This window comes from Daphnia carinata, chromosome 1 (genome assembly GCF_022539665.2).
Source record: "Daphnia carinata strain CSIRO-1 chromosome 1, CSIRO_AGI_Dcar_HiC_V3, whole genome shotgun sequence".
Lineage (NCBI taxonomy): Eukaryota > Metazoa > Arthropoda > Branchiopoda > Diplostraca > Daphniidae > Daphnia > Daphnia carinata.
This window is the reverse complement of record NC_081331.1, coordinates 9,093,283-9,107,443: the sequence shown is the minus strand read 5'-3', so window position 1 is coordinate 9,107,443 and position 14,161 is coordinate 9,093,283. Positions and strand designations below refer to the sequence as shown.

Genomic DNA, 14,161 nt, shown 5'->3' with positions numbered 1-14,161 from the left:
AAAAAAAATAAGCGGCTGACATACTCTAATATTTAATTGTTAGCTCCTACTGGATCTGGAGCAAAATACGTTGATTAGTGATGTGTTCGAGTAAAAGCGTACCAAAAATCTCTACGAAATTGCTGGTGAAAATTCCTTTGGTAGAAATCTCCACACAAAATAATAAAAGATAAATTTGTAAAGAGTTTACGTTTTTCTTGTGAAATAGTAACTGAACCAAAAGCGAAAGATTTCTTAAACCTCCATTTTATTTCAGAAGCCCGATGCAGCCACGTCGAAAAGCGATAAACGGTAAAATTACATTCTAAATATTCACGATGTTCTTTTTCATTATGGTAACTTGTGGATTCCTAAATTCTAGCTAAGTGAATGCTAGGTGTTTTTAGTCGTCTATGTGTAGTACGTATTGCAGAAAAACGTGTCAGTTAGGGAACACAAAACAAGAGGAAACTGAAAATTTTCTGTAATTTATATTTGTAAGCTAAGAGTCATACAGTAAAAAAAAAAATCAGCTAAGCAAAAGAACTGCTTAAAATGCTCGATTTACTTTATAATTAAAAATTATTTGTTTTGGATTATGGTAGCTAAAAATTTTGCATATACCTGAAAACAAATGCAACGCAACCTGTGCAGTGGATTGTAAATGTTTGATTTTGATTTGACACTTCACTTCACAGTTCACACTTGTCAGACCAAAGTGGTGCGGAATTGATGAATACTGGCAACCTTTACGACGTAGTTGAAGGTTTGTATTGGATAGTGAGTGGTAGCATACTGAATGTTGCTGTGAAAGATATTGGACTGATGTCAAAATTAAGACAAAAAGCTTAGCGTTTAATTCGTTCACGATTAATAGTAAACATTTTATTTATTAAGACACAATTTCATTCTCGTGTGTTCTTCTCATGGTTTATTTAAAAACTGGTTTTTGACCTATTAATACCTTCTAGAATTAGAATGGCTGTGGACGAAGAATCTGACACGTCTCCACGAAATAGTACAGGAGGTGAAAACACAGAGAATAAGCGAAACGAAGGCAGAGGTGAAGAAGAAAGAGCCTTTGAATGTAACATATGTTTGGATACAGCAAAAGATGCAGTTATTAGTATGTGTGGACACCTTTTTTGGTAAAAATATTTTATATTGTGCTTTAGTAATGCAAACATAATGTTTTTTTATTTGCATTTATCTTTTGTTGGAGAAGCTGGCCATGTTTGCATCAATGGCTTGAGACGAGGCCTAATAGGCAGTCCTGTCCTGTCTGTAAAGCTGCAATAAGTAGAGATAAGGTAATCCCTTTATATGGTCGTGGAGGTTCAAAGGAAGATCCAAGGGAAAAATTACCACCTCGGCCACAAGGTCAAAGAACAGAACCTGAAAATACAGGGGTATGTTTATTTTCTTTTCATTAATGTAATGACTATTTGTCCACAATTTTGCCCATGTGAAAGAAAGTTCTTTTAAAATATATAATTTTTTGCCAGATCTCTTTTACAGCATTTATGTGTTATTAGTGCTAAACTGAAAATGGCTCAGCATTAGGCTGCATGTATTACTTGAAATTGTATGTGATTATTAGGAATATGAATTACGTTAACATAATGTAAATGAGCAAGTTATTAACTTGAAGGATATCATTTCTTGTAACGTAACCGTACTTTATCATTACCGCTAGTACGCCTTCAAAAGAGCAAAACCTGTGATGTCGATTTTAATTAACTCTTGAAATTATATTAGGCTTTTTCTAATTTTGGTTTTGATGGAGGATTTCAAATGTCATTTGGAATTGGTGCTTTTCCGTTTGGATTGTTTGCTTCCACTTTCAATTTTGGTGATCCTGTCATCAGAGGTGAAATGTTATTCTTAACGAAAAACAGTTCAATTCATAATAGCTGTTTATGTAGGTCATGGTGCCCACGGGACTAATCCTGCCAATTTAGAAGATGAACGATTTTTGTCACAACTTTTCCTCTGGGTTGCAATTCTTTTTATCTTTTGGTTACTGGTAGCTTAAACCTATGGTTTTCTGTGTTGTATATTTTTTATCCTCAAGATTCCGAGAAATTTATACTTTGTTAAAGTTCTCGAAATTCTCTAGATAGTGGATTTATATATATATATGAAGATTAAAAGTGAAACGTCCTGAAACGATTGCGCATACCTTTATTACTTTACATGTCTATGTAGTGGCAACATGAAGTCGTGAATGAGAAAAATTTACGACGGTACGCTCTTAATTCGGATACAGTACGTGTCTAGTTATACAACTGATTTTGCTGTAGTATCAATTCGATTAACGAACTACAGAGCCTCTGCTGAGCTTCGGTGTCCTCATTAGCAAGCTAAGTTATTTGAGCACGGGAACAATTCTTTGGCATCCCACAAAATGCGATGGACATGGATAATGAAAAATAAATAATAATAAATGAACATTGGAGAATCGTGGCCATACATCCAATGCCACTTGTGAAGAATTAGTCGTACGCCTCTCATAAACAGAGGTAGAAGTAAGCAATATTCCAAATGACTGAGAAGTAGGCCTATATTATAACTACACTGCCAAACGCGACTTGTCATCTTACCATACCAAGAAATGAGTTGTCTTAATAAAAGCGTTAGTCTAGTTCTCTAAGGATTGTGAACAGTTCTTTCTCGAAGAAATGTATTTGCGATTTGTTTAAACTTTACGTCATGGAACATGCTACCTGAACTGATCCAAGTTCATGTCGGCCCACATTCCGCCCATGGGGTCGATGTCAACTTCTTCAATGGTTGGCTAAAAAATCATGCAAAATATTATTTGATATTGCAAATCTGCAACATAAATTGTGTTTACCTCTTCGTCAGAATCGGGAATATCATCTGCTTCCAAATCAAGATGGTTTTCTAATTTCGCAACCAAAGCATTTTCTAGCCTATTTATGGCCTCCATAGTTTTCACATTATTCGGCTCAAGCCTAAAATTACCACAATTAACTCATTATTGCATCGTAGTGGGCATCAATACAAGAGCAAGTTTTATAGTACATAAGCGCGGAATTATACTGTTCCAAAGCTTTATCCATCTCCCCGTTTTTTACCAGCAAGTCTCCTAATATATGATGTAGTCGATTTGACGGTTGTTGATTAATTTGCTTATTAAGCAATTCAATAGCTTTCGATCTCTGACCGGCCTGCACATATTTGGTATAAAATACGTACAGAAGAATTTCTGTAGTTTTGCAGCGAACACTTACCTGCTCGTATGAGTCGATTAAAAGAAACACGGCAGGCGCGTATCGGGATCTACACAAATATTGAATTTACATTATTCGCTTTTTGCGATTACTTGAATAATATTTGCTTTACCCATATTCAAAGCTCTTTCAAGGAAGACTTTGCCTTTTGCGTTTGTAACTGGGTCTTTTAGAAGAACGGATGCGTAAAGCTAGGAAGAAATTTATGAAATCAATAGTGACGTCTAAGGCGGCACATTTCCAAAAAGGAACAAATCCAAATAAAATGCTAACCGTGAAAGTGCGTGGTGTGTGGCCGATGTGATGAAGCGAGCTGGCAGCAATATTCATGGCTTCTCGACTCCGCTGAAGAGCCAAGTAACAGTGAACGATACCACGATAGATTTCGAATCGATGTGGCGCTATTTGCAGTCCTTCCCTAACGAATTATTACCCAAAATGAAAGGAAGTTAAATATTTTTAATGTGAAGCATTACCTGAAATGTGTTATCGCTTCTGGCCACTTCTTCAGCTCTTGTAAAACCGTTCCCTTTAGAATAAGAGGCTCAATACCAGGCGATGGTGTACAACACGTACATGCCTACAACCAACATACCTCATTTGTTAACATTGTTTACAGGGGTTTGCGAAACGCTTTGAAAAATTTTGCTTACTTTGTGTGCAAGGTATAGAGCTCGGGTTAGCTTTCGTGACAGAAGATAATGGTATCCCATTGCTACCTAATTAAATTCAGACAGAGTTTAAAGATGTAAATCACTAAAACTGCACGTAGACTTTTACCCACGACTCGAAACTGGAATCGGAAACGGAGATGAGCTTGAGCGCAAGCGCTTCAAGCTCTGCACTTTTTTTTTCATTCGCTAATACGACGGCTAAAATATCCATGCCTTTTAACGATAGAGGATCGAGAGCGTGGGCCTTATCGACAAAGGATGAAGCTGTTAAATTAGAAATGAATTCATTGAATGTTGAAGAATAAACGTACGCGCTGAAGTGGCTGAAGGGCGCTAGTAAAATCACCGGCCAAAAAAAAAGTTGTTCCTTGTGAGATCAAGTTTGTCACATCATCTTTTAGTAATGATGCATCTTGCAGGTGGCAAAATATGGTAGAAGCACTAAGATATTCACAAGAATGAAGGTGGCACTGCCCTTTGATCCACTGAGCAATCCTTGAAAATTTGAGTTTCAAATTACAGGGACAAAGAAACAGAGTTAACCATTAAAATTTTTTTCATACTTACCAATCTAAATTGTTTGATGGGCTTCCATTAAAAATCAAACGTAAAAGTTCAACATAGCTAACCCCAAGTTTAATTAAAGCTAGTATGGCCTCAAGGGCCAATGGGCATTCACGAATTACTTCTTTGAATGCAGATATGGCTGGGCGCTCAAGTCCATTCATTACATACAATTTACCCAAGGCCATATTAACCTTAACAGAGCGTAGTTTGGCTGGGATGCCTTGCAATACCAGTAAAGCTTGTACTGGTTGTTTCAAAGCAAGGTGACAAATGTGCATCTGATAGCGAATCTCTATGAATCATTACAGCAGAAAAAAACTATTTAAAAGAAAGAAACTATTTAAGAAAAGGGCAGATAAACCTGTCTCTGCAGAAAGTTCCTTGGCAGCACTGCTTCCTAGTCCTCTTTGCTTGGATATGGTTTTCCGTAAATCTAGGGCTTTTCTATAATAGGCTTCCGCTTTACCATATTCCTTCTGCTCAAGGAATGAATCTGCTAGATATACCATTGTCTGAGCTACACTTGAAGGGGATAAGAGCTCAGGATTGTTGTCATTTGCTGAAAGAACCATTGGAGCCTAAAGAATTCAAATATATATCTGCATTTCTTCCAACAAGATAGATCATAAATTAATTGTCAGCAATAAGTGTAACTAACATGCAAGTATGAGAAAGTAAGAGTAACTAACTAAGATGCAAACTGGATGTCTAATGATAGTTGGGTCGCATAAAAAAAAAGACTAAAATAAATACGACATGCGATGGAATTCCTTACTCAATTTAGAAAGAATAACAAATAGTATTCAAAAATCTTGACTCACCAGCGCAACAATATTTGTAAAAAGTTTGTTATCGAACAGTATTTGAATCTGTTCTTGGAGAATCATAATAATTATTGAATTATGGCGTATAAATATCAAGTGGCACAAACTGAACTGAAGAATAAGTCTTCAGTATAATACTACTAATACAGTACTCAGATGTTGCAACTTAAAATTCTATAACTATAAGGGCTTTCAGATGACGGTCGTTAAGTTCGTTCGACTTTCGACTCAATGTGAAGTCAACAAGACGACATGGGACAAGAGTAAAGTGCGGACGCAGATTGCAGAGTGCACACTGAACAAACTGCGGACTTTTAGCCGCAGGATGGCTCAAAAAATTTGGCAGCAGTCCGCACTTTCCCATACTGAAACAGTCCGCAGTGTGCGCAACATACGGGGATGCAGTATACCATATATTGTAAACAGTATCCTGCGCGAATAGAAGAACGGCGATTTATTTTTAAGCCATCAGTGGGCAGAGTTTTTTATTATTTACTTTTTTAAAGAGAGGTAGGGCAGATTTGGCGCTAAACCACTATAAGTAGGGTTGGGTGTTAAAGTCTAGACACCATTTTTGTTATGCCCAAGGTAATCTGCTATATAGGGTAAGTTGAGCTGGTTTTCCTGCGTAAACCGGGTAGGTCTACTGCCATTTTTTAAAATGGCGACTTAAATGGCATCTAATTTAAAACGAGTCTCCTAAGAAATACAATTTGTAAATTAAGTTACATAGTGCAGAAACTAAAATAAAAGTGCCAAACGCCGGGGTAAAAAATCAGTGTAAACGGAATAGAAATAGGAATATAGGGGTTTCGAACCAGGTAATGGAGCTAGGCTTTGTAAATTGCGCCGTTTCATTGCCCACTTGAAAACGCGGATGAGGCATGGGCCAAATAACAGACGAACCTACTTCGGGCAAATCGAAGAAAATAAATAAATACATTTGCAAAAGTGGCTTTAAAAAAAACATTTTACGCGGGCTTGAGCCCTACTTTTCTTGCGTGAAATACATTGCCATGGCGAGCCGAGGCCAAGGGCCAAGGCCCGTGTAATCTATTGCCATAAAATATCATTGGAAATTTGGCATGTCAAGGGGAGAATTCCCCATCTGGCGACGGTTTTCGGTTTCTAGCAGACGTCACAGAACCAATCTCTATTTGCATCTACCTCTCGAATAGATAATTTTTTTATTTTTCTCGGTTTCGTGCAAGCAAAGCTGCCATGAATTTTTTTCGAAACAGTTATTTACTCCTTCGTCACCAAGTAAAAATTACGCGTCTTGGCAATATGAATTTCTATTATCCTGTATCTATCATAGCGACACGAAGTATTACAGACGACGTATCGAAAAAGTTGGTTTTTGTTTCCAAAAGTACCAACATCTTCGAGAATCTTGCATTAGAAGATTGGTTTTATAAAAATTTTGATTTTGAAAATCAGTCACTTCTTTTTATGTGGGTTAATACACCATGGTTAGTGATTTCTACTTTAATATAGTATGCTGTCATTATGTAATCACATTTTCACAGTGTAGTCATCGGTAGACATCAAAATCCATGGCTAGAAGTAAATTTAAAGAATCTGTCACAGAACAGTGTATATTTGTCACGCCGGAATAGTGGAGGTAGGTATGTCACAATTGTGGTTTCTTTTATCAATCATGTTTTTGACAGATGTGGTTGTGATAGGAGGCACAGTGTACCATGATCAAGGCAATTTGAACTGCTCATTTTTCACATCACGAGCCAGATACAATAGGAAATCTAACCTTGAAACCATTTGTGGGTCTATCAGAAGTCATTGGAATTTAGATCTATCAATTTCACCTAGAGAAGATATCCTGTTTAACAGCTACAAAGTGTCTGGAACTGCATCAAAGCTTGGCCATCGGAATGCTTATCACCATTGGTTAGCAACATTATTTCTTAACAGATTTATCGTATGTTCTCACCAACAATATTCTTACTTCTTTGTCCACAGTACTCTCCTTGTTGATGTTGATGCATCATTACTACATCAAATGTTGAGTGTACATGAGGTATGAAGATGGAAACATTCCTGTTTAAACTCCCTCATATTAAAAAATCATTTTATTTTGTCAACATTCAAGCTTGGGATTCAGAGTAATTCTACACCCAGTGTCCGATCTCCAACGTTGAACCTCAAAGCTTGTTGTCCCGAGATATCAGTTGATGAAGTTATAAACATACTAGGATGTTATTACATCAAGAATTCTCCGTTAAGTTTTCAAGAAGTCGATTTTGTAACTCCGTCCGAAGAAAATTTTCCTGGTAATTTTGTTATAATAATAACTTGGCAGCATGCATATTCTTTGGACATTTTAGGTTTGGACCTGATCAAACAGTCATTCTCAGCCTGGCAATGGATCTATGGGAAGACCCCATGTTTTTCCCTTTGCTGTCCAATTGGTAGTCAAAGTTCAGAGGTCAAAATTCAGGTGTTGAATGGGAAAATAGAAAGGCTACATTTCCAAGACGTCACCATCGGCAAACAAGATGCCCTAAGTCTGAACACGTTATTAGTGAATCAAAAATTAGATAGTGAATTACATTACGTCATTTCAAATACCAGCGTTTTTGGAACTGTGGGTGAAGACCGTTTTTCAAATTTAAAAGAAATTTTGTTGACGCTATGCTTAACGTCAGTCTGATGTCTTTCCAAGAGTTGTCTCGACATTTAAATTCGATTGAAACACATAACTTTGTAAATTTTAGTGAGCATTATGTCCAAAGTTCTACGTTTTATAGCTCAATTAATAATAAATTTTGTGTGTGGTGATTAAACATTTATTTAACAGTTCGAATCAAATAACTAATGTTTAATTGTTTGATCGTTAATCACACTAGGGAAGCACTTATCAAAATATCAAATGAAATAGAAAAGATAACTGTATGGCAGAAGTATGAAATTGCATTATATTGTGATCTTTAACGTGTTGTCGGTGATAGTATAACATTTTTGCGCACTACTACGCATTCATTAGTGTTATTATGCTTTTTAAATTCTACCTAATTTCATACAATCTCAATTCTATAACGGCGCGTTTCCTCAGCAAAAGGAGAAGGAACCTTAGCTTCACAGTGTGTAATAAACTATTGCGTGATTCTCCGAAAACCCGAGAAGAAATGATTTCTTTAACTTGAAAAAAAACGAACTTTTGGAGTCAAGTTAAGAGAGCGCTTATAGTTCTATAAGATGGAAAGAATCTGAACAAAAAAACCACGGCGAATGTGAAATCTCTTTCAGCTCTCTAGTTTCAAATGCGCGTTTTTGTCATAAACCCAATCGGTATCGTTGACAACGGCGATGGTTATTTACTTCATAACATTGGTTTTTCAATCAAACAATTCGTACAATCATGTAGTATCAACTAAATAATAATTATTTCTTGTAGTTTTGAGCATATACAGTACCAAATTTCATCTACGAAAACTATGCTAGTAATCGCAATTAAAAGTGTAGTTGTAGCATACATTAATTATTACTTGAATAAAAAATTATTTCGTTTAGACAAACTGATTTCGCCGCTGAACCAAAAATAAAATACTTTACGCCCAAGTTTTCTGGTTCATTTCCAAAGAAATTATTAGTTCGAATCAACTTCTATGTAACGTTTCAAAAATATTATGCTATAGTAGAATACTGCCTTCATTTGCGATAACGAACGTACAAAATCACAAGTCGACAAAAGGTCACCGTCTGCATGCTCCCTATGCGTCCCATTCCCCCAAAAGGTGAGACACAAAACGACAGTAAACCTGGAAAAATTGAACCTGGTTTAAGACATAAAACCTTGATCAAGACTTAAGTTTCAAGGTCCATTCGTCGCAGAACTTAAACGTCATAAAAGTAAATTACGCTCAGAGCTTACTGATTATACGGATATGGTAAATGAGAAATGGCGTAGATATAATGCTGAAAAATGTTCAAATGAATACCTAAAACTAAAAAATGAATGTTTAGGAACAAACGGAAATACATTCAAACAAATTCGACCTTCGATCAACAAACTGATTTTTCTCCGAAGAAAACTAACAGAAGAAGGGGGCTGTAAAAAGAGACATTTGCCGATATTTAGGTGTCTTGAATATTGGTATAACAAAAAGAAAGAAAAGAAAAAAAAATGAAAAAATTTTGAGTTTCTCAGACTTTTGCATATTTCTGAGCAAGTTCGTCTAGCGCATTACCTTTTCTCGGACCTTTTCTTTTTTTTTTCTCGGTGGTGGAGGCTGGGGGATGTTGCTCCCTTTCTTCTCGAAAAGCGAATCTCGCAATTCTTTGGGGAGTAATGCAAGTAGTCGCAGAGGCAGGGACGCCTTTTTTCCCTGAGTTGTGAGAATAATGAGAGGGGAGGGCGAGGAAGGAGGAGTTAAAAACTATAGTATACAACGCTATCGAACGTTTCGAGACAGTCGTTCACTGTCTTAATACAGTAGCACTTCTAAGGATTTACGACATCGTTTAGCAAAGTACGTGGGACACAAATTCATCTCAGTGTTTGTCCGTTCGGTTACATTTAGATCTGCTCCTCCGAACCACTTAAACGGTGAGTTTCATTACAAATCATTGTTGACTAGAACGTGAAGAATCGGAAGTATAAGTTATCGCGAGTTGCAAATTGTCCAGCGTGTTTCGCAACACGGTCTATGTGGAGGCATTGTTAGATGAATGAGTATCGTTTGGCCAACCATGGCAAGTGAACGAGCTTCACTTCCACAACGTGATGGCGTGTTTTGTATGTCCACGTGGGTCTGTGATGCAACTAATGTGATGATTTGATTTCCGTAGGTCATGGCGCAATCAGAACTGCTCGAAGTTTACTTGAGAGAAGAGAGGAGTTCTATACAAGAGAAGCGCCTCTTTGCCTGTACACTTTGTCCGTACAGGACTGATAGGCGTAACAATTTAAAGCGGCACACAGCGACGATGCACGAACAGAGCACCGCCGTCCTCGAGTGTTGTGGTAGTCGTTTTGCTAACAAGGCAGCGTTACGGCACCACACTGCAGCATTCCATCGCCATGGGTAATCATTTCATTTTCAACAAGTGTTGTCTAAACGACGTTAATTGTTTCAGTGTTTCGATTTTCGAAAATGTAGGTATATATGTACAATTTGTTCTCGGGTGTTTTGCCGTCGAGCTTTGCTCCGGCGCCACCATGCCGTTCATTCAGGCTACAAAGAATTCGCCTGTAGCCTCTGCGACTACGCCACTTCACATAAAAGTAATTTGGAAAGGCACATGAAGATACATGAAAGTGGAGATAAATATTCGACGTCGTCGTCGTCGGGCCAATCAACTCAACACGACCGCTCGTCTCCGGAAGTTGATTTTTACCACGCGGACGATTCGAACAAATCCTACTGCGTGCCGCCTCCATCGCGTGATCACAACCCAATCCTTGCAAGCTTACTAAGTCAACCTGCTCATGACGCTGAGGTGATGCAATGGATTTACCAGTCACCGTACGATTCGTACTCAACTCAGCTGATCAACCCGCCAAATAGCACCCCGCTGGCCGATTCGCCAACTGCTGTTGAACATCCGATTCGAGGTGAGCAGCGATGGAACTATGACTCGCTAAGTCAAGAATCTCTTCGTTGCCGGTCCCAAGAGCCGTGCGCAATGACGAGGTTCGAATCGTCCAAGAGTCAAACAGTTCCGAGAGAAGCTTCTAGTCTGCCTCTTCGTCATGCGATTGACGTCATTCTGGGCGTCAAAGAAGAGTTGCCCAAACGCTCCTCGCTGGCCAGCTTCGTTTACTGTGCCGGCCAGGATGTGCTGGATGCGCCAGCCACGTCTTGCGTTGTCACAACAGCGTCGAATCACTGGTCGATTGGCCGTTTATCTAGTTCAACTCTGCATCAGCACAGCGAGTTCTCGACGTTCGCAGAAAGGATCGAAGCTAGTCACAATAGTCACGAACTTCATGCCGACACGGATTCGTCCATGTCTGATCATGCTGATGCCTGTCTGGGACAAAAACGATCGTGGCATATGGTTGATCTTTACCGTCCCTCACCTCCACCGGCCAATAAGGAGTCAGTCATAGAGTCGGAAAAGGATTTCACATATGTGCCTAAGAAACTACGCATGTCCAAACGCTATCAGACTGGTGATCAAAGCCCTTAAATTCTCTCCCTTTTTCATTAGTTATGTCCCTCGTGGACACCTGTTTCTTTTTTGTTCCTCTCCCCTGGCTGAGTTCGCCTTGTCATTTTTGTGCATTTCTTTCAAATTGTTCTACCAATAGAATGGTTTTGTCGTTATTTGCAATTTACTATTCTTTCCCCTCAAAAAATATATATGCAACAGTCGTTTCAAAACCTTCTCTTTTCGGTACACACATCAGGTTGTCACACACACACAAGAAAACACGTGCACATTCTTTGCGCATTGGGACGTTAGATCCGTTCTGGGAAATGACCCTTTCGCGTTAGTGGAACCTTTCCCAGAAATGTTTCTGCGAGGGATGATTTCTTTTCTGAGCAGATTTCAACATGCGACTGATCCACAATAAGAAATGAAACCCGTATGGTGGCATTTCTTTAAAACAAAAATTATTGGATCGGCGCCTATGGTTGAGGCGGTAGGGTGTGGTCTGCTTCACGCAGGTAAAACTGGGTTTTGCATTACCATCGGGCAAGCAATAAGAGAAATATCTCCGAACAAAAATAAGATATTGATTTTTTTTTCAGCGTAGATATAACGTTGAAAAACATGCAGTTGCCTAATGCGTACATGAACCAAAGCAGAACAATATGCGCCTTATGTATTTACAGTTCTTAATGTTTCCCCTCATTTCCCCAGTCATGCCACCTTCCTCTCCTCTCTCTCTCTCTCCCTTTCCCTATCTGCAAAAATAAATTAAATAAAATAAAGTTGCAATGTAAATCGAAAGAGTTCATGACCAGCGAGGTTTTGACCTTCGCGGTTAGTTCTTTGAAATCGCGACGAAAAAGAAGGAACCAGCCGAAGAAGTTGAGACCCCCAAAAAAATGTGACCTCGCTCGCCATTCAGTTTTTGTTGCCGGGGCCATTTTTCCGAGAACGAGATCGAATGAGGGCATGTGCTCTGTATTAAAACGGATGATAAATACCCCCAAGGTCAACGTCTGTCACAGCAATTGGCCCGCCACACATCTATCGAGCATTTTGGATGTGGATGAGTTTCTCGAAATGTTGCGCTACCTGTTCGTCCTTGCAAGGGCACAATTGTGGGTGATCCCTCAAGAACAACAACAAGAAGTTCCTCTTCTGTTTGCAAGATGCATTTAAGTTCCACTCATTGGTACCTGGATACTGCAACGCAAATGAACAACTTCAAACGTATCACTTTCGTTCAGCTTTTCTCTTTAGCTTGACGGAACTCGGATTCTTGAAAATCTTAAAGATGAATTTTTTTTTTTTTTACCATCGAAATGTAACTGACCGGAAGACATAACTACAGTTTGCAATATTGCTGGTGATACAGGTTTAAAATATCGCCTTACTTGTGAGAATTCGTTTAACAAAAATGTGAACTTTATGATTATCTCGTTGATTAAAGCAGGCAATGTTGTAGACGTGATCGAATGAAGCAAATTGAATCCACTGGGGAGGCATTTTGAAATCTTTATGAACGAAATTGCATCGAACGGATTTAAGGTAAACATCATAAAATTCTTTTGCACAAGAAAAAATTTCAGTGGGAAATCCTGTTGAGCTACATTCTATTTCTTTTCCGCATGCATGGTGAAAAAGGATCATATGGGCGTAATTAGAATACACCCTTACTTTGTTGTCAAGGTCAATGCTGATTGCCGACGTATTCGGAAGTGTACCAGAAGATCCTGATGCTGTAATCAACATGGGTTCATCTGAAATAGCACACAGTGTACTACTGTGCATGTTTTGACAGTGAAAATTCTTTATTCGTGGAGGAGTCGGTAGCAGTCTTCCAAAGAAAAGTTAAATGACATAAGAACTGCGCCACAGACGATGATCATTACGTAAGACAATACAAGAAGCTCATCCGCGTTGTTGTTCGAAATAGGAAACATCTACGCAAAGTAGGCAAAATTTTTTAAGCGAAGTAAGAAAAGAAAGAAATGCTATGAATGAATAAATGAACGTAAAAAGGAATAGTCAATTACAATACTGAAAGTGATTTTAAAACCAATAAAATAATGTAGCATTTCCTAGCACCCTTGACCAGTTGAAAGCCTCAAATTGGTTGACTGTAAACGTTTATAAGTTATCAATGGTCGGCTAGGTAAGCGGCTTGTTAAACCTAATTTTCGGATTCATCTGCTCTTGCTCACCGTAGTTCACATTGCCGACCCTTTGCCCTTGCAAAATCAGTTTGCAGTGTCCAGCTTAGCAAGGTGAGCAACAGTTTGAATTCCTTTTTCAAAAATGTTGCCTTCCTGCCAGTCAATCACAGCTTATGCACAGAGCGTAGATAACTAGGTAAATAAACAAATTTAAAGACTTCGTGTTTAATGAGGCGTCCAGGAACAACAATTACCCGCATATTACGGCTGGACATACGCAGTGGTTCATCGATATACAAACAATACGACAACAATGTTTAGTTTTTCAAAAGTAATAATCTAGAGGTCGGCAGCTTACATAAGGCGTATATTTATCTTAAGTCTTTTACATTAACGTGGAAGGAACTGTTGCTTTTCATAACATTGACTATGAGAAAAGATATTTGTATCGTCGCCAAAGCTAAACTATTTTAATAATATTCCCCGTTTGTAACAGGAATATGATGTATTCCACGAAAAGGTTTCCTTACAACTTGCCCACCCTAGTTAATAGTGTTACCAAAGAAGAAACCTATGTGATTGCA

General features: G+C 38.4%; 4 protein-coding genes across 4 annotated transcripts; 3 read left to right on the top strand and 1 right to left on the bottom strand.

The window, feature by feature from the left end:
• Positions 1-697: 697 nt before the first annotated feature.
• On the top strand, positions 698-2,148 carry LOC130695068 (E3 ubiquitin-protein ligase RNF185-like). The gene is made up of 5 exons (XM_057518187.1): positions 698-855; positions 951-1,127; positions 1,205-1,388; positions 1,738-1,849; positions 1,905-2,148. The coding sequence occupies exons 2-5, from the start codon at positions 958-960 to the stop codon at positions 2,012-2,014; spliced, it is 576 nt and encodes a 191-aa protein (XP_057374170.1). The 5' UTR covers positions 698-855; positions 951-957; the 3' UTR covers positions 2,015-2,148.
• Positions 2,149-2,645: 497 nt separating this feature from the next.
• LOC130695103 (anaphase-promoting complex subunit 7-like) lies at positions 2,646-5,538 on the bottom strand. The gene is made up of 13 exons (XM_057518231.2): positions 5,299-5,538; positions 4,839-5,055; positions 4,478-4,769; positions 4,222-4,405; positions 4,017-4,154; positions 3,890-3,955; positions 3,713-3,816; positions 3,510-3,654; positions 3,349-3,427; positions 3,237-3,286; positions 3,028-3,173; positions 2,837-2,957; positions 2,646-2,776 (listed from the first exon to the last, which is right to left on the bottom strand). The coding sequence occupies exons 1-13, from the start codon at positions 5,362-5,364 to the stop codon at positions 2,702-2,704; spliced, it is 1,683 nt and encodes a 560-aa protein (XP_057374214.1). The 5' UTR covers positions 5,365-5,538; the 3' UTR covers positions 2,646-2,701.
• A 906-nt stretch (positions 5,539-6,444) lies between these two features.
• On the top strand, positions 6,445-8,033 carry LOC130693817 (lipoyltransferase 1, mitochondrial-like). Its single transcript, XM_057517039.2, has 6 exons — positions 6,445-6,773; positions 6,831-6,925; positions 6,990-7,209; positions 7,282-7,339; positions 7,412-7,592; positions 7,647-8,033. Exons 1-6 carry the CDS (start codon positions 6,523-6,525, stop codon positions 7,970-7,972), a joined length of 1,131 nt encoding a protein of 376 aa, XP_057373022.1. The 5' UTR covers positions 6,445-6,522; the 3' UTR covers positions 7,973-8,033.
• A 1,694-nt stretch (positions 8,034-9,727) lies between these two features.
• On the top strand, positions 9,728-11,648 carry LOC130692046 (zinc finger protein PLAGL1-like). The gene is made up of 3 exons (XM_057515113.2): positions 9,728-9,868; positions 10,111-10,346; positions 10,422-11,648. The coding sequence occupies exons 2-3, from the start codon at positions 10,114-10,116 to the stop codon at positions 11,452-11,454; spliced, it is 1,266 nt and encodes a 421-aa protein (XP_057371096.1). The 5' UTR covers positions 9,728-9,868; positions 10,111-10,113; the 3' UTR covers positions 11,455-11,648.
• Positions 11,649-14,161: the final 2,513 nt, after the last annotated feature.

What these genes read in the sequence shown, in the direction of transcription:
- LOC130693817 (XM_057517039.2), top strand. Translation starts at nt 6,523, where the DNA reads ATGAATTTTTTTCGAAACAGTTATTTACTCCTTCGTCACCAAGTAAAA. An exon ending in ATGTGGGTTAATACACCATG is followed by an intron (nt 6,774 to 6,830) that starts GTTAGTGATTTC and finishes ACATTTTCACAG; the next exon opens with TGTAGTCATCGGTAGACATC. An exon ending in AAATGTTGAGTGTACATGAG is followed by an intron (nt 7,340 to 7,411) that starts GTATGAAGATGG and finishes TCAACATTCAAG; the next exon opens with CTTGGGATTCAGAGTAATTC.
- LOC130695068 (XM_057518187.1), top strand. Translation starts at nt 958, where the DNA reads ATGGCTGTGGACGAAGAATCTGACACGTCTCCACGAAATAGTACAGGA. An exon ending in CAGAACCTGAAAATACAGGG is followed by an intron (nt 1,389 to 1,737) that starts GTATGTTTATTT and finishes AAATTATATTAG; the next exon opens with GCTTTTTCTAATTTTGGTTT. An exon ending in TGGTGATCCTGTCATCAGAG is followed by an intron (nt 1,850 to 1,904) that starts GTGAAATGTTAT and finishes CTGTTTATGTAG; the next exon opens with GTCATGGTGCCCACGGGACT.
- LOC130692046 (XM_057515113.2), top strand. Translation starts at nt 10,114, where the DNA reads ATGGCGCAATCAGAACTGCTCGAAGTTTACTTGAGAGAAGAGAGGAGT. An exon ending in GCAGCATTCCATCGCCATGG is followed by an intron (nt 10,347 to 10,421) that starts GTAATCATTTCA and finishes TCGAAAATGTAG; the next exon opens with GTATATATGTACAATTTGTT.
- LOC130695103 (XM_057518231.2), bottom strand. Translation starts at nt 5,364, where the DNA reads ATGATTCTCCAAGAACAGATTCAAATACTGTTCGATAACAAACTTTTT. An exon ending in CTCTATACCTTGCACACAAA is followed by an intron (nt 3,817 to 3,889) that starts GTAAGCAAAATT and finishes TGTTGGTTGTAG; the next exon opens with GCATGTACGTGTTGTACACC. An exon ending in TGAAAGAGCTTTGAATATGG is followed by an intron (nt 3,287 to 3,348) that starts GTAAAGCAAATA and finishes AATATTTGTGTA; the next exon opens with GATCCCGATACGCGCCTGCC.